General features: G+C 37.9%; 1 protein-coding gene across 2 annotated transcripts in view; it reads left to right on the top strand.

The window, feature by feature from the left end:
* LOC126481242 (uncharacterized) overlaps positions 1–17014 on the top strand; it is a 637746-nt gene extending 620732 nt beyond the window's left edge. For both annotated transcript variants that reach the window (XM_050104856.1, XM_050104855.1), the window contains one exon: positions 15032–17014. In XM_050104856.1, coding sequence (XP_049960813.1) covers positions 15032–15227 — 196 coding nt within the window. In that variant the 3' untranslated portion in view covers positions 15228–17014. The remainder of the gene's footprint in view (positions 1–15031) is intronic.
* The last annotated feature ends 6090 nt before the right edge of the window (positions 17015–23104 follow it).

The raw sequence follows: 23104 nt of genomic DNA, 5'->3' as shown, positions 1-23104 counted from the left end.
GCTTGCACTAATTTTTCTAGTGTTTTCTTCATGATCCCTATGTGAGTGATACATAGGTGGTTGTAGTATATTCTTAGAGTAATTATTTAAAGCCGGTTCTTGAAACTTTGGTAATAGACTCTCCTGGGATAGTTTACATCTAAATTCAAAGAGTCTTCCAGTTCAGTTTCTTTGCTATCTCTGCGACATTCTCCCACTATCTTGTATGTGTCCCACACATCTGAGCAATATTCTAGAACTGGTTGCACAAGTGATTTGTAAGCATCTACATCTACATTCATCTACATTTATACTCCGCAAGAGGAGGGCACTTTACGTGCCACTGTCATTACCTCCCTTTCCTGTTCCAGTCTCTAATCTCTCTAATTTTACATTTGTGATCTCCTCGGGAGGTATAAGTAGGGGGAAGTAATATATTCGATACCTCATCCAGAAACGCACCCTCTCGAAACCTGGCGAGCAAGCTAAACCGCGATGCAGAGCGCCTCTCTTGCAGAGTCTGCCACTTGAGTTTGTTAAACATCTCCGGAACGCTATCACGGTTACCAAATAACCCTGTGACGAAACGCGCCACTCTTCTTTGGATCTTCTCTATCTCCTCTGTCAACCCGATCTGGTACGGATCCCACACTGATGAGCAATACTCAAGTATAGGTCGAACGAGTATTTTGTAAATGGACTACATTTTCTAAGGACTCTCCCAATGAATCTCAACCTGGTACCCGCCTTACCAACAATTAATTTTATATGATCATTCCACTTCAAATCGTTCCGCACGCATACTCCCAGATATTTTACAGAAGTAACTGCTACCTGTGTTTGTTCCGCTATCATATAGTCATACAATAAAGGATCCTTCTTTCTATGTATTCGCAATACATTACATTTGTCTATGTTAAGGGTCAGTTGCCACTCCCTGCACCAAGTGCCTATCCGCTGCAGATCTTCCTGCATTTCGCTACAATTTTCTAACGCTGCAACTTCTCTGTATACTACAGCATCATCCGCGAAAAGCCGCATGGAACTTCCGACACTATCTACTAGGTCATTTATATATATATTGTGAAAAGCAATGGTCCCATAATACTCCCCTGTGGCACGGCAGAAGTTACTTTAACGTCTGTAGACGTCTCTCCATTGAGAACAACATGCTGTGTTCTGTTTGCTAAAAACTCTTCAATCCAGCCACACAGCTGGTCTGATATTCCGTAGGCTCTTACTTTGTTTATCAGGTGACAGTGCGTAACTGTATCGAACTTCTGGAAGTCAAGGAAAATAGCATCTACCTGGGAGCCTGTATCTAATATTTTCTGGGTCTCATGAACAAATAAAGCGAGTTGGGTCTCACAGGATCGCTGCTTCCGGAATCCATGTTGATTCCTACAGAGTAGATTCTGGGTTTCCAAAAATGACATGATACTCGAGCAAAAAACATGTTCTTAAATTCTACAACAGATCGACGTCAGAGATATAGGTCTATAGTTTTGCGCATCTGCTCGACGACCCTTTTTGAAGACTGGGACTACCTGTGCTCTTTTCCAATCATTTGGAACCTTCCGTTCCTCTAGAGACTTGTGGTACACGGCTGTTAGAAGGGGGGCAAGTTCTTTCGCGTACTCTGTCTAGAATCGAATTGGTATCCCGTCAGGTCCAGTGGACTTTCCTCTGTTGAGTGATTCCAGTTGCTTTTCTATTCCTTGGACACTTATTTCGATGTCAGCCATTTTTTTGTTTGTGCGAGGATTTAGAGAAGGAACTGCAGTGCGGTCTTCCTCTGTGAAACAGCTTTGGAAAAAGGTGTTTAGTATTTCAGCTTTACGCGTGTCATCCTCTGTTTCAATGCCATCATCATCCCGGAGTGTCTCGATATGCTGTTTCGAGCCACTTACTGATTTAACATAAGACCAGAACTTCCTAGGATTTTCTGTCAAGTCGGTACATAGAATTTTACTTTCGAATTCACTGAACGCTTCACGCATAGCCGTCCTTACGCTAACTTTGACATCGTTTAGCTTCTGTTTGTCTGAGAGGTTTTGGCTGCATTTAAACTTGGAGCAAAGCTCTCTTTGCTTTCGCAGTAGTTTCCTAACTTTGTTGTTGTACCACGATGGGTTTTTCCTGTCCCTCACAGTTTTACTCGGCACGTACCTGTCTAAAACACATTTTACGATTGCCTTGAACTTTTTCCATAAACACTCAACATTGTCAGTGTCGGAACAGAAATTTTCGTTTTGATCTGTTAGGTAGTCTGAAATCTGCCTTCTATTACTCTTGCTAAACAGATAAACCTTCCTCCCTTTTTTTATATTCCTATTAACTTCCATATTCAGGGATGCTGCAACGGCCTTATGATCACTGATTCCCTGTTCTGCACATACAGAGTCGAAAAGTTTGGGTCTGTTTGTTATCAGTAGGTCCAAGATGATATCTCCACGACTTGGTTCTCTGTTTAATTGCTCGAGGCAATTTTCGGATAGTGCAATCAGTATAATGTCACTCGATGCTCTGTCCCTACCACCCGTCCTAAACATCTGAGTGTCCCAGTCTATATCTGGTAAATTGAAATCTCCACCTAAGACTATGACATGCTGAGAAAATTTATGTGAAATGTATTCCAAATTTTCTCTCAGTTGTTCTGCCACTAATGCTGCTGAGTCGGGAGGTCGGTAAAAGGAGCCAATTTTTAACCTAGCTCGGTTGTTGAGTGTAACCTCCACCCATAATAATTCACAGGAACTATCCACTTCTACTTCACTACAGGATAAACTACTACTAACAGCGACGAACACTCCACCACCAGTTGCATGCAATCTATCCTTTCTAAACACCGTCTGTACCTTTGTAAAAATTTCGGCAGAATTTATCTCTGGCTTCAGCCAGCTTTCTGTACCTATAACAATTTCAGCTTCAGTGCTTTCTATCAGTGCTTGAAGTTCCGATACTTTACCAACGCAGCTTCGACAGTTTACAATTACAATACCGATTGCTGCTTGGTCCCCGCATGTCCTGACTTTGCCCCGCACCCGTTGAGGCTGTTGCCCTTTCTGTACTTGCCCAAGGCCATCTAACCTAAAAAACCGCCCAGTCCACGCCACACAACACCTGCTACCCGTGTAGCCGCTTGCTGCGTGTAGTGGACTCCTGACCTATCCAGCGGAACCCGAAACCCCTCCACCCTATGGCGCAAGTCGAGGAATCTGCAGCCCACACGGTCGCAGAACCGTCTCAGCCTCTGATTCAGACCCTCCACTTGGTTCTGTACCAAAGGTCCGCAGTCAGTCCTGTCGACGATGCTGCAGATGGTGAGCTCTGCTTTCATCCCGCTAGTGAGACTGGCAGTCTTCACCAAATCAGATAGCCGCCGGAAGCCAGAGAGGATTTCCTCCGATCCATAGCGCCACACATCATTGGTGCCAACATGAGCGACCACCTGCAGATGGGTGCACCCCGTACCCTTCATGGCATCCGGAAGGACCCTTTCCACATCTGGAATGACTTCCCCCAGTATGCACATGGAGTGCACATTGGTTTTCTTCCCCTCTCTTGCTGCCATATCCCTAAGGGGCCCCATTATGTGCCTGACGTTGGAGCTCCCAACTACCAGTAAGCCCACCCTCTGCGACCTCCCGGATCTTGCAGACTGAGGGGCAATCTCTGGAACAGGGCAAGCAGCCATGTCAGGCCGAAGATCAGTATTAGCCTGAGACAGAGCCTGAAACCGGTTCGTCAGACAAACTGGAGAGGCCTTCCGTTCAGCCCTCCGGAATGTCTTTTGCCCCCTGCCACACCTTGAGATGAGCTCCCACTCTACCACAGGTGAGGGATCGGCCTCAATGCGGGCAGTATCCCGGGCAACCACAGTCGTAGTCCGATCGGGGGGTGAGTGGGACGAGCTGGCCGTCCCCAACAAACCCCCATCCGGACCCCCACAGTGATGCCCATTGGCAACAGCCTCAAGCTGTGTGACCGAAGCCAACACTGCCTGAAGCTGGGAGCGAAGCAATCTCCTTTGTAGATTCATTGTACTTCCCCAGTATTCTACCAATAAACCAAAGTCTAGCACCTCCTTTACTTATGACTGAACCTATGTAATCATTCCATTTCATAAGCCTACAAAGTGTTACAACCAGGTATTTGTATGAGTTGGCCAATTCCTACAGTAATTATGCTCGTAGGATACACAATTTTTGTCATTTTGTGAAGTGCAAAATTTTACGTTTCTGAACATTTACAGAAAGTTGCCAATTTCTGCATCACTTTGAAATCTTATCAAGATCCGACTGTATCTTTTTCCAAGAACTGGGCACAGTCTTTTGTTCAAGTGATCTATGATAGACTATAGGGAGAAGAGGGGCTAACTCAGCCACAAATCCAGAACAGAAAATTGCAGGGATTCCACTGGGGCCTGGTGCTTTGTTCAGTTTTAACATTTTCAGCTGTTTCTCAACACCACTGACACTAATACTTATTTCATTTATCTTTTCAGTGGTGCAAGGATTTAAGTGGGGCAATTCTCCAGGGATTTCCTTTTGTAAAGGAACATTTTTAAATGGTGTTAAGCATTTAAGCTTTTGGTTTGCTATCCTCAGTTTCAGTTCCTGTCTCATTCACTAGGGATTGGACACTAACTTTGGTGTCCTAACAGCCTTTACACATAATCAGAATTTCTTTTGGTTTTGTGAAAGTTTACTTGAAATATTCTGCTATGGTAATGTTTAAAGGCATCACACATTCCTATCTTGACAGCCAAACATGTTTTATTAAGCATCTCTCTGTTTCTTTGCAGTGTCTGTCCTCCCATTGAGAACTGTTATACTGGTTTCATACCTGTCCAACTACACTTTTAAACTTGAGCCAGAATTCCTTTACATGCTCCTCACCTGTGCTGAAAGTTTCAGCTTCCTCATTGAGATATGACACTACTGATATTCTTCTGCTTGTTTTAGTTGTCCTTGTTACTTCGGTAATCACTGTTGTCACAACTGTGTCATGGTCACTGAAACCAGTTTTGATATGGATATCCTGAAAGAGGTCAGGTCTATTTGTTGTCATTAGATCCAATATATTTTCATCATGAATGGGATCCCTAACTATCTGTTCTAGGTAGTTTTCAGAGAAGGCATTTAGTGATGTTTCACAGGATGTCTTATCGCACCCAGCACTAACAGAACTGTCATTTTTCCATTTAATTGTTGGATGAGTAAAGTCTCCACTGATGAGTACTGTATGACAGGGGAACTTACATTTAAGGGAACTGAGTATTTCTCTAAAGTTTCCAGTTACATTGAGAGATGAGTGTGGCGGGCAATAGGATGATCCAATTATCATTTTATGCCCACCCCTGATACTGAATCCTGCCCATACAATCTCATGTGCAGCATTGGCTTCTAACTCAGTAGATTTGAGTTTCTTGTCTACTGTGACAAATACAGCAGCTCCATTTCCTATTTGCCTATTGTATTGATACACACTTGAATTTTCCCCAAAAATCTCACTATTATTAGTTTCAGGTTTGAACCATCTTTCTGTACCTAGTATTATGTGAGCTCCACTGCTTTTCTTAAGCACTTAAAACTATGGCACTCTGTTGCGAATGCTTCAGCAGTACACCATTAGGATTTTAATACTCTCACCTATTGGAGACATTTATTTTGATCTTATACTGATACTTCTGGGTTTCCTACAGTTATTGTTATCTGGAGTGGAGGGAGAGTCACCTAACCTAAAAAAACCTTGTGTGTGCCCCACACAGTCAGCTACCTGAGTAGCAGCCTCTGATGTATAGTGCACACCAGACCTATTTAGGGGGACCCTACAGTTCTCAATGCAATTCCAGGAAGTTTTAGCCTCGCCTGTAACAGAATTTTCAAAGTCTGTGGTTGAGTCCTTCCACTTGACTCAGAAATGAAGGGCCACAATTAGTCCTGGGTACAATGCTGTAAATTGGGAGCTTTGTTGAAACTCGACGCACAAGGCTGGTCTGCTCAATGTTCTCTGCCAGTCGCTGGAATGACCTAAGAATGACCCCAGAACCCAAAAGACAGGCACCATTTGTTCCAACATGTGCCACAGTCTGCTGTTGGTTGTACCCTGTTCCCTCAGTGACTGCTGGAATAGCCTCTTAAACATGTCGAATGAGGCCCCCAGGCACACACATTGAGTGCACCTGGTGTCCTTTCCTGTCCCTTGCTGCCATTTCCCTAAAGGGTGGACGGAGGTTCACAGCACTCACTTGACCTTGGGACGGGAAACTGCCCCTAAAAGGCAAAAAATTCAGCAATGATCAACAGCATGAGGATGTAGAAGACAACAGAAACCATTGCATTAAAGACACATAGTGTGTATCCACAGGACATGTGGCCTGAAATTGAAAAAGTTTCATGATGATCTCTCCATTGGCGAAAGATTCCAAACTAGTCCCACTTTCTGGGGGATCAGCTGAAGTATTTCTTGTGTTACCCATGGTTTCCTCACAGGTGGTGCCCATGAGGAAGGATCAAATACCCAATGAAAAAATAGTGTTCTATGAGTCAGGGCATGGAATGTCAGAAGTTTTGACAACATAAGGAAGCTAGAAAATCTCAAAAAGGAAATACTAAAGCTCAGTCCAGATATAGTGGGGATCAGTGAAGTGAAATGCAAAGACAACAAGGATTTCTGGCCAGATGAGTATAGGGTAATATGAACAACAGCAGAAAATGATATAACAGGAGGAGGATTTGTTACAAATATTTGATTTGACATTCTGGAGCACAAAAATGTTCTCGGAAATTCAGGATTGCAGAGCTACAAGTCACTAACGAATGAAATAAATAAAGTGCAGGGAATCTAAGGAAATAAACAGAAAGTGCAAGGAAGCCAAGGTGAAATGACTACATGAAAAATGCGAAGAAATGGAGAAAGAAAGGATTTTCAGAAGGAATGACTCAGCATATAGGAAAGTCAAAACAAACTTTGATGAAATTAAAAGCAAGGGCAGTAACATTAAGAGTGCAATGGCAGAGGAGAGAATAGATAAATGCAGAGAGTACATTGGATGCCTCTACTAAGAGTGCAATGCAAATTCCATACTTAAATGCAGAGGAGAGAACTGATAAATGGAAAGAGTACATTGGATGCCTCTATGAGGAGGAGTACTTGGTCAGTGGCATGATAGAAGAAGAAACAGGAGTCAATAGGGAAGAAATAGGGAATCCAGTGAAAAAAACTTTGATGGACTTAAGATCAGTTAAGGCACAAGGGATAGATAATATTCCATCAGAATTTCTAAAATAATTTGGGAGTGGAAAAAAAATAATTATTCATGCTGGTGTGTAGAATGTATGACACTGGCAATATACCATCAGATTTTCTCAAAAAACATTGTCCATACAATTCCACAAATAGCAAGAGCTGATGAGTGCAAGAGTTATCACATAGTCAGCTTCACAGCTCATGCATCCAAGTTGCTGACAAGAATAACATACAGAAGAATGGAAAAAAATTGAGGACCTGTTAGATGATGATAAGTTTGTCTGTAGGAGAGTTAAAGACACCAGAGAGGCAGTTCTGACATTGCGTTCATAATGGAAGCAAGACTGAAGAAAAATCAAGATACAATCATAGGATGTGCCAACTTAGAAGAAGCATTCAACAATGTAAAATGGTGGAAGATGCTTGAAATTCAAGAAAAGCAGGGGTAAGCTATAGGGAAAGACAGATAATATGTACAGGAAGAAGAGGGAACAATAAGAGTAGGAGACCACAAATGAAGTGCTCAGAATAAAAAGGGTGTAAGACTGAGATATAGTCTTTCACCACTACTGTTCAATCTACACAAGAAAGAAGCAATGACGGAAATAAAAGGAAGATTTAAGTGCAAGATTAAAATTCAAGATGATAGGATATCAATGATAAGATTCACTGATGACACTGCTGTCATCAGTAAAAGTGAAGGAGAATTACAGGATCTGTTGCATGATATGAACAGTGTAATGGGTATAGAATGTAGATTGAGAGCAAATTAAAGAAAGATGAAAGTAATGACAAGTAGCAGAAATGAGAACAGTGAGAAACTTAATATCAGAACTGGGGATCTCAAAGTAGATGCAGTCAAGGAATTCTGCTATCTAGGCAGCAAAAGAATCCATGGCAGATGGAGCAAGAATGATTCAAGCAGATAAGCACTGGCAAAAAGGTCATTCCTAGCTAAGAAAAGTCTACTAATATCAAACACAGGCCTTAATTTGAGAAATTACATTTGGATCACAGTATTGTATGGTAGTGAAACATGTACTGTGGGGAAAATAGAACAGAAGAGAACTGAAGCATTTAAAATGTGGTGCTGCAGAAGAATCTTGAAAAATAGGTGAACAGATAAGGAAAGGAATGAGGGGGTACTCCGTTTCATCGGTGAGGAAGGAATATATGGGAAACACAGACAGTAAGAAGGGTCAGGATGATAGGATACCTGCTAAGACAACAGGGAATAGCTTCTGTGGTACTAGAGGGAGTTGTAGAGGGTAAAAACTGTAGAGGAACACAGAGTTTGGAATACATCAAGCAAATACAATAATTGATGACATAGGTTGCAAGTACTATTTTGAGATGAAAACGTTGGCACAGGAGAGGAATTCATGCCAGGCTACATCAATCCAGTCAGAAGACCAATGCCTTAAAGAGAATAAATAAATAAATAAGTTTTTCAACTGTTGGTTAGGTGACATCCCAATCAGGCATATGTTTTAATACTGACTCTGAACTTTTTTCTGTACATTCAAAGTTTTTTGGTGAGAGAATGTTTTAGAAACATTTTTAATCTTATAATTTTTTGTAGCTTGATGTTGTATAACAAACAACTTCCACTCTTTGTGTTCCTTTAATCTTAATTGCAGATATCTGATGATTGCAGTTGCTGAAATGCCTCATAAATAGAAAATTTATTTAATGAGCCAGACAGTTTTATTCACAAAATATTAAAGTTATCAGACAGTGATTATAATATACTATACACCTGTCAGTGGAGGGAAAGAAGACACTGGATGTGTTTAAGAACTAGATGTTACTCAGTAAATATACCAATTAGTTTCATTCATTCATTTCGTACAGGCCATATTTGTACCACATTATTTCAACTGTCTTGGTTTATGTGTTCTGATGTTTGCCCAGTGTTTCCAAATTCATTCTCGGCATTTCTCCTTCCTCTCCTGGGTCCAAGCCTTTCCTGTTTTTAGTTTTGGCTTTTCTTGGAGACCCTGCCACTCCATAAGTTTCTCCTTGAGTGGGACATGCTCCAAGATGTCATCATGGGTGATCCCCACATCTTTAAGGCATTTCTCTACCTCTGTGAACCAGGCCCATTTTGTTTTCTTCTCCTGAAAGTAGGTGATCATATGATTGGTGAGTCTTCCAGGGCTCATTCAGGTCATATGTCCATAAAACATAATCCTTCTTTTCCAGATGGTATCGGTTATCTTCTCTATGTGGGAATACAGTTTATGATTATGACATCTTCTATATTCCCCATTCTCTTTGATGGGATCTAAATTCTTTCTCAAAATCTTCCTTTCCTTGGCCTCCAGTTTTTCGATTAGGCCTTTTTGTTCATTACTAGGTATTCAGAAGCGTACAAGACCTCCAGGTGGATAACACTGCAGTAATGCCTTAACTTTGCATTGAACGATACTGATCTAAATAACTGCTGTTATTCAGTTCAGTGAAAGAGTTAGTTATTCAACCCCTCAATGAATGACCATTTAGTTTTATATACCAATTAATGATATAAACAGCAAATCTAAAATGATTATACCTTATTATCTATAACTTCTTTTCAGGTTTTTGCTCTTCTTTTTCTTCTGCTCTTCTTCTTCGTTTTCCTCGGGTTAGCTGTCTCAGTTCTCTTTGTTGTTATTCATGTGGCCTGCAGTCTGAAGATTGCTTCAATTCAGCTCTCCATGCTAATCTGTTCTGTGTACAACTGCCACAACCTACATCAGTTTCAACCTGCTTAATGTACTCAAGCGTTAGTCTTCCTCTACAATTTTTATCACCTGCATGTCTTTCCATTTCAGATTGATGGTTCCTTGATGCCTTAGTATATTTCTTCTCAACCGATCCCTTCTTTTAATCAAGTTGTGTCACAAATTTCTTTTGTCTCCATTTCAGTTTGATAACTCCTCACTAGTTATTTGATCCACTCATATAATTTTCTACATTTTTCTGCAGCATAACATTTCAAAAACTTATATCTTTGCTTGTCTGAACTGCTTATTGTCCATATATCACTTCCATACAAAGCTATACTCCAGACAAATACCATCAAATAAAACTTCCTAACACTTAACTTTTCTAAATCTCTGGAATGTCATTAAAAAGGAAACAGAGAGAGAAAAACAAAGGCATAATAACATACTGATAACTTAGTAGGAAAAGCAATAAATGATCCACACCACCTAGCAAACTACGTGCATGAGCATTTTTTAAGTACCGTACTGCAGAGAAGTCACAGCAAAAGTTCCCAAAAACAGATAGAACACCTGTAAATAATTATACACTAAGTACAATGATGTTACTACCAACCACAGTATGAAGTCAGTAAAACTAAAAAATAAAATGTTTGTAAGGTGGGAACTTTTCTCTTTTTCAGAAGTATTTTCTTGCTATTGTCAGTTTGCATTTGACTCTACTTCAGCCATAGTCAGTTATTTTGCTGTTCAAATAAAAAAAAATCATCTAGTAATTTTTGTGTCTCAATGCCTAATTTAATTCCCTCAACATTGCCTGATTTTATTCAGCCACGTTCCAGTAGCCTTGTTTTATTATTATTGATATTAATCTTGTAACCTCTTTTCAAGTCATCTTCTAAATCCTTTGCCATATCTGAAAAAATTACAATGTCATCATCAAGCCAAAAAGTTTTTTTTTTCTCTCTGAATGTTAATGCATTTCAAAAATTCTCCTTTCTTTCCATTACTGCTTGCTCAATGTACAGATTGAATACCGCTGAGGAGAGGCTACAACTGTGCCTCACCCATCTCAACTACTGTATCCCTTTCAAGTCGTCTGACACTTATAACTGCAGTCTAGTTTCTGTGGAAGTTATACATAACTTTTTGCTTCCTACATTTTACCTCTGCTGCCTTCATGGTTCCAAAGGATGTGTTCCAAACAAAATTTTTTTAAAATTTCTCTGAGTCTACAAATGCTACAAATGCAGTTTGTCTTTCTTCCGTCTGTCCGCCAAGAGAGGTTGTAGGGTTAGTACGGCCTCATGTGTTCCTAAATTTCTCCATAACCCGAACTGATCTTCATTGAGAGTGTCCTTGCTAGTTTTTTTCCATTCTTCTGTGAATAACTCATCAGTATTTTACAGTTCTCTTTACTGCCTTTACATTACAGTTTTCCCTTTCTTGACTATTAGACTCTTCAGTTAAATATCTGTACCATTATCTTTTATTATCTTTCTGCGGGATACCTGAAACTTGTTTTGAGTTAAGGAACAGTGTTAAAGCTACAGTTGGAGTATCTCAGTTTCCTTTATTGAGTGTTTCAGTCTGAATTATAATTAGCCATGCAATTGTTTTGCACATCTTTTAGCTAATAACAATGCAGTGACTGTAAATGAGTGGACTTAAAAATAGTTATTCCAGTTCAAAGGACCTTAATGATAGCTGCTGCTGCACCAGTCATGGGAAACCCATTTACAAGAAACATACTACATAGTATAATACTTAGGTGATATTGCATCAGGATAACAATGCCTTTCTGTAATACATTTTCCTCAACACATTCACTATGTTTCTTACTGTCTCATAGTTGTAAGAAATATTGAGCAGTGAAACACAATATCCTTAGAAATGAGAATATTCCAAAGTGAGAAATCATGTTGTAAATGACAAATGCATTTTTTTTTCTTTTTTCCCTTAGAGTATGATTATTATGTTTCAGTGGAAGGAGATCATAATTTCACCATGTCAAAGTAAATCAAATTCCATCTTGTCAGCACATATATTACATTGTAATGTGCACCATATTTGGTGGCTACTTTAGTGAGACATTAATACTCCTAAGTAATCAGAGAACTTTTATTGCCAATAACCCTCAGTTTAGCCAACATGCTATTTCTACATGCATTCACTTGAAAAATATTTTAAGGATTATTGTAAATATTTTTAATCATGACACAATATGTTTTATTCAAGGAAAATACTGTTAAATACCAGAATTCAGTGTACACTTTTCACAGTTCTCCTAATAACAGTCTGGTTTCTTCTCATTTACTACAATGTTACTGACAGAGCATAATATGCCCAAAGATGTTACAGTTTTCTTTTTGTGTAGAACTCCTTAGGTTCAAGCTGATAGATTTCTTTCCTTTGTCTTACAATGAGCTTCATTGTTTCCAACTTCTCTGTAAAATAATTCACTACCGTATCACTGGTGCACGAACATTATTACTGAGTGAGGTGGACAGTTGTTAGCACACTGGGCTCAAATTCAGGACAATGATGCTTCAAATCCATGTCGAACCACCCAGATTTAGGTTTTCTGTGATTTCCATAATTGCTCCCTGCACTTGCGAGGATGGTTCCTTCAAAAGGGAACGGCCAATTTCCTCCCTGACTCAAAACATTGTAAGCCTGTGCTCTGTCTCTAATGACATCAATGTTGATGGGACATTAAACACTAATGATCATTCCTTCCTTCTTGAACATTCTTCTTTTTACAAGTTAGTCTGGAAATGAAATTAAATTATCATATGGCACTGATGGACAGGAGTCCCCACCTGGAGAAGTTTGGTGCCAAGTTGCAAGTCTTTTATAGTTGACAACACATTACAACACATCATGCAGTCCCCAAGCAGCCAGTAATTGAACCTAAGCATGCTGCATGGCAATCAGACATGGTAACCACTCTATTTTATGCCCGTATTCAGCTTTCTCATTGTTGACTGCTGGTAAAACACGATTCAGTCCCTCTTTCTGTTACAGATTTATGAGGATCCCTTTGTTTGTTAATTTAGTCTAAAAATCACATTATCTTTGTTCGGAGTTTGTCTTTCTCAATGTATGACAATTTTCTGGTGAGTCTAGATTCTAGCTATTTCATACTCCATATTTCACTTTACACACTACAGCAGTTTAAATATAACATATATATTTTTATTTCTTGTATATGCTGTTCTGCAGCCTCAACATACTGCATCATCAAAGTAGGAAAAGATAGATTGCTACTTACCACAAAGAATATATGTTAAGTTGCAGACAGTCAGAATTAAAAAGACAGTTACACAATGCTTTTGCCACAGCCCTCTTCAGTGAAAGAGAAACACACGCCATTCACACTCGAGCAAGCTCACCTCACACACACATGACTGCCAAGTACAGCAGCTTGGGCCAGAATGCCATGATCTGTCGGAGTTGGTAGTCATGTGTGTGTGAGGTGTGCGTTGTTTGTATGTATGAACGGTGTGTGTTTCTCTTTTCCTGATGAAGGCTGTGTCCAAAAGCTCTGCGTAAGTATCTTTTAATTGTGCATGTCTGCAACTTAATGTGCCTTCTTTATAGTAAGTAGCAAATCGATCTTTCCCTGCGTCGTTGAAGTTCCTACCTGGATTTCCCATTGTTTGATTTTGCCCGACAAACTGTTTGAAACACATAGATCTATTTAATAATACCTACCATACAACTTTTGGCTCTATGTATAATTCTTACTTACAGTACAATGTCCTAAATGTTATTTTTCAATTATGACTTACCTTTGTTTTGTCATATTTGTGCATGGCTGTTTACAGTATCGATTTATGTGTCAGAGATATGATTTAACAAAATTTATATCTTTTATAATAATCGTTTTATATTGTATGTAAAATTCATGAAATCCTTAGAGGAAACAGAAATTTGAATACATCTGGAAAAAAATCCAAAAAACATCTTAAGTGAACAAACAGAACTTAGAACTAAAAAATATATTCAAAACTTTGATAAAATTCTTATATTCAGAATGTAAGTAAAAATTATACATAGAATCAAAAATTAAACCAAATACATTAAGCATTTTGTGATGAATGCACTGTTATTTTCACTTTCTTAATCACAGAATTTCTTTCACTCCAACTTCCAATATTTCTTAGTTTATATTTATTGTGGACCAGTATTTATCTATATAAATTTTGTTCTTTTCCTTGCTCCCATATTTCTTTAATTCCCATTGATTAGAGCTTTCTTTACCATTCAGTAAACTTTCCAAACTTTTACTCAGGTCCAACGCTGAAGTTAATAATGAATCGCTTTCCATCTGCCCCTCCCATCTCTACCTGATCTCCCAAGTTCATTCTTAAACTGGAAGAAAATAGTAGTAGGTCAAAGGGTAGTGAAATTATCTGGGGTTTTATGTATGTCTGCACACCACAAATACATCAGCTCAGTGAATGGTTGTCCTCATTTTTATTTATTATTTATGTTATCATAAAAATGGACCTTATTTGTGAGGCAGAAGAGGTCTTCCTTTTTCCTACAAGTTGGAGTGGCTCGCTAAATTGTAGTTATAATTGTTCTGCTGCTTTAACAGACCAAACTTAGTATACAGAAATAAATATTTGGTCTTGGCATGTATCTAGTGTTAGATCAGTAAAAATACAGACAGTTAAAATAACTTATTAAAATACTGTATTATTAATATAATAATATACTGGAAAGCCTTTAGAACCATTTCCTGAATCTTGCATTTCTCATGATTCAGTTTTTTGAGCAACTTCTCCTTCCAACAAATACCCTGTCACCTTGTTTCCTATCTTGATTGTTCTTCTGATATGAAAATTTTAAATCTTCCAAATAGTAGAAATTACATAGTATGAGAAAATTTAGTAACACTCACATCTGATCCAGTTGTTCCACTTACATGGTAAGTTAATTTGCATCTCATGCATCAAATACTATTAATATCTTTTATATTTCCATTTTCCACATTCTTTTATTTATGTGCACAAGTAAATGTACGTGCATATGTGACATGTATGTAGATTGTCATATTTAATAAATTTCTTTTTTTTCAGTAATGCTGAATATCGTTACTACAAGGCATCTACGTCACCACTGATTCCCATTCCACCTTCTTTCTACGTAGAAGTGCCATGGTTTCTTAAATTTGTGCTGTGTTGTGAGTTCCCTTTGTATGATTCCCTCGATGTACCTACGCCAACCATCATCACTGAATCAACAAGTATTTCACCATCACAGTCACAGACATAGCAACCAGCTAGCCGAATGGCACCCAATCCCACATTCAGGTATCTCACTACAGCACTCTAAGCACAGTGCAGAACTATCTACTTCTTTCTCTCTCTAATTCTCCAATGGCAATATCTCAAAACATATCTGAATTTTAAAGCTGCGGTATTAATTCCTGAAATACTACAGTAGGTTTATATGCCTTCACTGCATTTGAATAAGCACTAGCTGGGCAGTGATAAAGCTCAAGAGCAGCACAGTGAAAATTAGATAATAATATAGAAGTGCCAAAGAAAGGCTGTTTTAAATTACTGTAAATAGTGCAGCGATTTTAATGATCCCAAATCTAATAACAGATAGTTGTAGTAAACTTCAGAAGAAACTGTTAATGATTGTAATTTGACAGGCTGATCAGCTACTGTATCTGTCAGCACTTATGCTGAAACACTACTAACTTGAACAAAATGTCTTTCTGCAGTGAACTGTATTGTTTTCTTGATCACTGCTGTGAATATATTGTAACATTTCAACACGACCAAATATAAAACTGATGATTACTATAGTATTACACATAAATCTGTGTTGCACTGAATTAAAGTATTCTTTGTTCTGTTCCATATTGTAATTCCTGTGGTTAATGTAAATGTCTTTGAGTATATATCACCAGCTCTTCCAGATGGGTGAATGTCAATTATGGGTCAGTGTTTCATTGTTGAATTCTCATTTTCTGTTGCATCTAACATTTGAATATGCAGTCAGACTGACAAGTGTGCCCTGAGACATGTATTTTACATGGTAGAGCTAAATCCATAGTGATAATTAACAAGCTCATTTGAGAGAAGCATGTATATATTATTGCAACTACTCAAGATGTATAGTATAGTGTTTATAGAAGTGTAAATACGAATGCTGAAACTATAAATTATTTTATTCTGGTATGTGCCATTCAAAGTGGTTGAATTTCAGATGTTTAAATTTGTTATCTGACATTGACATTAATTTTATTTTTGTCTGTAACTGTTAAATAGTAAGAAAGTAAAAAAATGCCTTGACTAGAATTAATGTGGTTTCTGACATACTACAGAACAGTAAACCTGCACAAAATGTCGACTCATATTATGAGTTGAGCCTGTATAATTTAGTGTTATAGTGTAGATTTTTATGTAATTAGGTTAAAGAGCTAGTTTGTATAGGTGATTATATTTTATATAAAAATATATGTACATGGGCATAAACTTACTTACGTGGTGGAGATATCTAGTTCCACAGACATGTAAGATTCAAAATGGACACTTCACAACTGTAAATCTCTTTACTCTAACTGTATATGTTGATCAGCTTTAAGGACTTTTAAATTTTCTATATACAATTTCTAAGACAGGTGTTCACAATAATAAGCCAAAATCATGTACTCAATCTGGATTAGATGATAGTACTAGATCCTTTGGGTGCTAATAACAGTCAACAGATTAGATACAAAGCAATGATAATTGCTGAGTTATCTTCTGTTTCAACCTCATTTACTACAGACTCCTTATTGAAGTATTAAATTTCCTATTTCCAGTAATATGATCATGGAAGCTATAGAAAAAAGAAGCAGATTTTATGTAGAGAGTAGCACAAAAGTGATGTGGAAAAGTTTCACAAAGGGTAAAATTTATTCTAAAAGCATCACATGTTTATAGTTATTGGAAAACACATGGAGTCCTAACTTAATTTGATTTTGAAATATTAAGTAATAAAATGTTTAGTTCTCTGTTTACAGTTTTGTATTATAGAAATAAAAGTAAATTCATACTTTTGAAGAACTTCTTGGTTGTTTCTTTGTCTCACCTGTTCCAACAACTGAAGTTTGGTCTCAGAATACCACCATCATTTACTTATCATTAGTGTAGGACCACAATTAAAGCTATTGTCAAATGTAACCAAGAAACATGACATATTACTAATAATGTATATTTATACTTTTAATTGTAGTAAGATGAATCAGCAGTCTCATGCTTGGTAAATCCACCAACAGATTACAGATCATTATTATGTATTATTTCTTTAGACTTGGTTGTTTTTGCTAAGATATTTATAATTTCAGATGGCAATAAGAGCTGTGCAGTTTCCAACAATATAGAATAGTTATACATCATATGGACAATGTACAAAAGACAGAGACAGCTAAAAGTTGCTAAATGTGCCACTGTATGTAGAAAGAAAATTTATCATGTTCACCAGCACTCAGTGAGGACTCTGATGTACTGAGATAAAAAAAGAGAAATAGCAAAGATCCCCTGAATTTAAAAAAAAAAGAAAAAAAAGTGCCCACTAGTTGAAAGAAACCATAGGGTAGCAGAAATGATCCAGAAAACTACTATCTAACATCCTTGACATTGATCTGTTGTGGAATCATATAACACATTTTGAGCTCAAACATAATGAGGTATCTCAAACTGAATGACCTCCTCAATGCAAACAGCATGGATTCCAACAGCATCAATCAAGCAAAACACAATGTGCATATTTTTCACATGACATCTTGAAAACCATGGATCAAGAGTCAGGTAGATACAGTATTTTTTGGTTTCCAAAAAGCATTTCACTCTGTACGCCCACCTACACTTATCAGGGAAGTATGATCCTCTGGGATATCAAGCCAGATTTGTAACTGGACAGAGGATTTCTTGTTAGGAAGGATGCAGCATGTTATTTCGAATAAAGAGTCATCAACAAATGTAGAAATAACTTCAGGTGTGCAGCAGGGAAGTGAGTTTGGATCCTTGCTGTTCATATTTGTGTTAATAACTGGCAGACAATATTAACAGTTAGCTCATATTTTCCGCAGATGATGCAGTTATCTGTAATGAAGTACTGTCTGATAAAACCTGCACAAATATTCAGTCAGATCTTGATAACATTTGAAAGATGGCATTGAACATATGCAGAGATGCGCAACACAAATTCTAAAGAAATCTTGCAAGAAAAATTAGGTGACGCATAGCAGATCACAAGTTTTTTCGAGCCCAGTGCATGTCTTGACCAAGTGATAGAGAATGTGAGACCATTGTGCAAGGGTTTTACAAAGCAGGATCATGTTGTGGTAGTGGGTGAATTGGGGAACAGTATTGATAGGGATCAGGGCTACAGTATTGAGTGTGACCTGGTACAAATAGCATCTGCGATGAACCACACTGTTTTCATGCAGTATAATTGGCTCCAACTGAACAGCTACATCAGGGGGGTCAATACAGAAATAGGCCAGATGCTTTGGGTGGCTACTTTGTCAGGCATAGGTTTGGATCCTGTTGATGGTATTGGTAGGTGGGACTTCACGAGACATGGCCTGCATCTCAATAGGAAATGGAAGGGTAAATTGGCTGGGATGATAGCAAAATCCTTAAGGGGAGGCACAGAAACTCATGAGAGTATCTCTTTTTTAGGCTAAGATCAGCATCCAATTATTCAACATTGAATGAAATTAAGCTTAACAAGAAGCTTGGACAGGCAGGTACTACATACGTTAAAATGTCACAAGATTCTCATAAAAGTACAGTGAAAAATAATATTAGTATGTCACAAGATTCTCATAAAAGCACAACAAAAAATAATGTTAGCATATTACATCAGAATATCAGGGGATTAAAAACCAAAAGTAGATTATTGTTTGTTTAGAAAATTTAGAAACTAAGGGTTGAACAGATGTACTATGCCTGTCTGAGCATTATATAATCACAGCTATGAAAAAGGTTAATGTAGGTGCATACAAACTTTCAGCACATATAAGCAGAGACACTATGGAGAGAGGAGGAGTTGCCATATATGTTAAAATCTGTCACAGTGTGAAATATTTAGGAACTAAAAAAATTTGTAGAGCAACATATAGAAGCATGTACATGTGAGCTTATACTAATAATGGTACTTTTATCAATGTAGTCATGTATAGGTCCCCAAGGGGAAATTTTCAGCTATTTTTGAAAAACTTGGATTCTTTGCTGTGCTATCTGTCAGACATTATTGTTTGTGCTGATTTCAATGTAGATTTTCTGAAAGAGTCAGAGAGAAACCTTGACTTTGAGTTATTACTTGCTTCTTTCAATCTGATGTCAGGTATTGATTTTCCTAAGCAGTACACTGATATATAATGTTTATATAGACCAAGATAAGTTTAATCACATAAGAACTTTTCCTATTAACAATGATCTGTCTGATAATGATGTACAGCCAGTTACAGTATATGACATAGCTCCATGCAGTAATTCAAAACAGTCCTCCAAAATTGTGCATTCAATTAACAATTTAACAATTGAAAATTTTACAGAAAGCTTGCAACAGGTAAGACTGGGACGAGGTGTGGAGGGAACCTGATGCTAATTTAAAATTTAATCTATTTCATGATATATTTGTGATTATATTTAAAAACAGTTTCCCTAAGAAAACAGCAAAATTTAATTGTAATAAACCATCTAAAAAGCCATGGCTCACTAAAGGGATAAAAATATCTTGAGAACAGAAAAGGGAAATGTGTCTTATAGCTAGAAGGAGTAATGATCCAGAAACAGTGAAACATTATAAAAATAACTGCACTGTATTAAGAAGAATTATTAAAAAGTCCAGAAGTATGTGCAATATGTCTGAAATTAGCACATCCAAAAATAAAATTAAAACAATTTGTAATATTGTTAAAAGGGAAACAGGGCAACCTAGAGCACAAAGAGACTTTATTTCTATCAAACTCATTGAAAATTAATGATATGAATATAATAGAGGGAAACATTCCACGTGAGAAAAATATATCTAAAAACAAAGATGATGTAACTTACCAAACGAAAGCATTGGCATGTTGATAGACACACACACAAAATTCAAGCTTTCGCAACCAATGGTTGCTTCATCATGAAAGAGGGAAGGAGAGGGAAACACGAAAGGATGTGGGTTTTAAGGGAGAGGGGAAGGAGTCATTCCAATCCCGGGAGCGGAAAGACTTACCTACACACACACACACACACACACACACACACATAGCCATCCGCATACATACAGACACAAGCAGACATTTGTAAAGGCAAAGAGTTTGGGCAGAGATGTCAGTCGAGGCGGAAGTACAGAGGCAAAGATGTTGTTGAATGACAGGTGAGGTATGAGCGGCGGCAACTTGAAATTAGCGGTGGTTGAGGCCTGGTGGGTAACGGGAAGAGAGGATATACTGAAGGGCAAGTTCCCATCTCTGAAGTTCTGACAGGTTGGTGTTAGTGGGAAGTATCCCGATAACCTGGACAGTGTAACACTGTGCCAAGATGTGCTGGCCGTGCACCAAGGCATGTTTAGCCACAGAATGATCCTCTTTACCAACAAACACTGCCTGCCTGTGTCCATTCATGTGAATGGACAGTTTGTTGCTGGTCATTCCCACATAGAAAGCTTCATAGTGTAGGCAGGTCAGTTGGTAAATCACGTAGGTGCTTTCACACGTGGCTCTGCCTTTGATCGTGTACACCTTCCAGGTTACAGGACTGGAGTAGGTGGTGGTGGGAGGGTGCATGGGACAGGTTTTACACCAGGGTGGTTACAAGCTGTTCTTGATTGAAAATGTCAGTTTACGAGCCTAATTCTCATCATTTGTGGTAGGTGTTACTGTTCTGTTTCAATATGAAGAAAACAGCAGCTGAATCTCATCGAACGCTCATAAGTACACATGGTAAGGATGCTATTAGTGAAAGAATGTGTCGTGAGTGGTTTCAACACTTCAAGAATGGTAATTTTAACATTGTGGACCAGCATAGTGGTGGAAGAGAGAATATTTCCGAAGATGCAGAATTGGAGACATTGCTGAGTGAAGACTCGTGTCAAACTCAAAAAGGATTGGCACGATTAGTGGTAGTGACACAGCAAGCCATTTCAAAACGTCTCAAGGCTGTGGACATGATTCAGAAAGAAGGAACTTGGGTCCCGTGTTAGCTGAAACCAAGAGACGTTGAATGGCGTTTGTGTGTTTGTGAGCAGTTGCTTCAGAGGCAAAAACGGAAGTGATTTCTGCATCACATTGTGACTGCGGACAAAAAATGGGTTCATTACGATAACCCTAAATGCAAAAAAGACATGCGGATATCCCCCCCAAGCTTCCACATTGACAGCCAAACCGAATAGTCATGGCTCCAAGATCATGCTCTGCATTTGGTGGGACCAGCTCGGCATCATGTACTATGAGGTGTTAAAACCAAGTGAAACAATCACAGGTGCTTGTTATCAAATGCAATTAATACATATGAGCAGAGCATTCAAAGACAAATAGCTGCAATACAGTGAGAGGCAGGATAAAGTGATTTTGCAGCATGACAATGCTCGACCCCATGTTGCAAAAGAGGTCAAAATGTATTTGGAAATGTTAAATTGAGAAGTCCTACCCCACCCGACGTATTCTCCAGACATTTCTCCCTTTATAACCTGTTTAGATCAATGGCACATGGCCTGGCTGACCAACACTTCTGATCTCGTGAAGAAGTTACAAATTAGATCGTTTCGTGATTGCTTCAAAAGATGAACAATTTTTTCAATGCGGGATTCATACACTGCCTGAAAGATGGGGGAAAGTAGTGGCCACTGATGGAAAATACTCTGAATGATATATGTGCAACCAATTTGTTTCATTAAAGCTTTAAATGTTGGGGATAATCCGGCGGTAGCAAAGTTATACACCTTTATGTTGTATAAAGAAAACTTATGTTAAACTGATGCTTTCCACATCATTACAAAATGTCGTATTCGTGATCTATGAAACAAGTATTAATGGGTGATTTCATCTCAAATCATACAGGTCGTGTCAATTCATTGTCATGAAATTCTCTGGAAAAAATATATATTAGACCTCCACATCATAAGTGTTAAGAAATAAAGTTTTTTTTTATCTTAATTTCTGTAAATGGTACAACCCTTTGAATAAAAAATATATAACTAATAAACCAAAAGTACTTAAGATGTCTTGTGTTAAAGCAACCTCTTAGTGTGTTGAAATTTAGCTAAGACTTGCAAACTTATGAGCTTCCTTTAACTTACAAATTTAAGATGAAGATACAAAATTTAAGTTAATTTTCCCAATCAAAAACATGTTTTTTTTTCTAATTTGGAAAGTGACAGAATGCCATCTTCCCTGTCATATTACCAGATACTACTGATGTAATTATAAACAGTATCTTCTCTGCTCCAGCTATCTGTATTATGTAAATATTTATTACTAAAAATGTAAAAAATTGCATTTTTATGAGTTTTATGAATTATTTACTGAAAAACCCCCATCTGAAAACTTTTGAGAACTACAGAAAATATTGTTTGGTTAATATGTCATTAGAAACACAGTGGGTAATATTTTTCTGTGTAAAGCATTAAAAATTTTTCGACATTCTTTGTATTTTGCATCACTGAATTTCTAGTGTAAAATATGCATGTTGGCAACACTGTTTCCAGTGCTCTTCTGTTTATAACAAATGAGAGAACTTACGCATAAACCATTCTCATTGAGTTTTGTGTTTGGCTTGAACTCTTTGTTCGATATAGTGTCAGTGAGGAAATACAGTAGTGAAAGAGTGAGGTGTATGCACTACGAATAAAAGGCACAAAAAGGTGGTGTTCAAGAAAAGCAAAAAACACTTCAAGGTTGTTGGAGATCTGTCAGAGGTATTGCAGAAATATCTTTGTCCTCAAGTAACAGTTTTAGCATCACATCCATTGTGCAGGAATTGCTATGCTCAGTACATGAAGAAATTTAGTGACAATTCCACCTGAACAATCACCATCACCCAAATGTGAAACTGAAAAAGGCAGTGCAGATATTCCTTGGTGTGGAGTTGTTGATGCATTGACTGTTAGCATTTCTGCTAAAGCTCCTACTACATCCCCCTTTAAACATTCAGGAAAGG

Source organism: Schistocerca serialis, chromosome 5 (genome assembly GCF_023864345.2).
Source record: "Schistocerca serialis cubense isolate TAMUIC-IGC-003099 chromosome 5, iqSchSeri2.2, whole genome shotgun sequence".
NCBI lineage: Eukaryota > Metazoa > Arthropoda > Insecta > Orthoptera > Acrididae > Schistocerca > Schistocerca serialis.
This window is presented reverse-complemented; position numbering and strand designations above follow the sequence as displayed.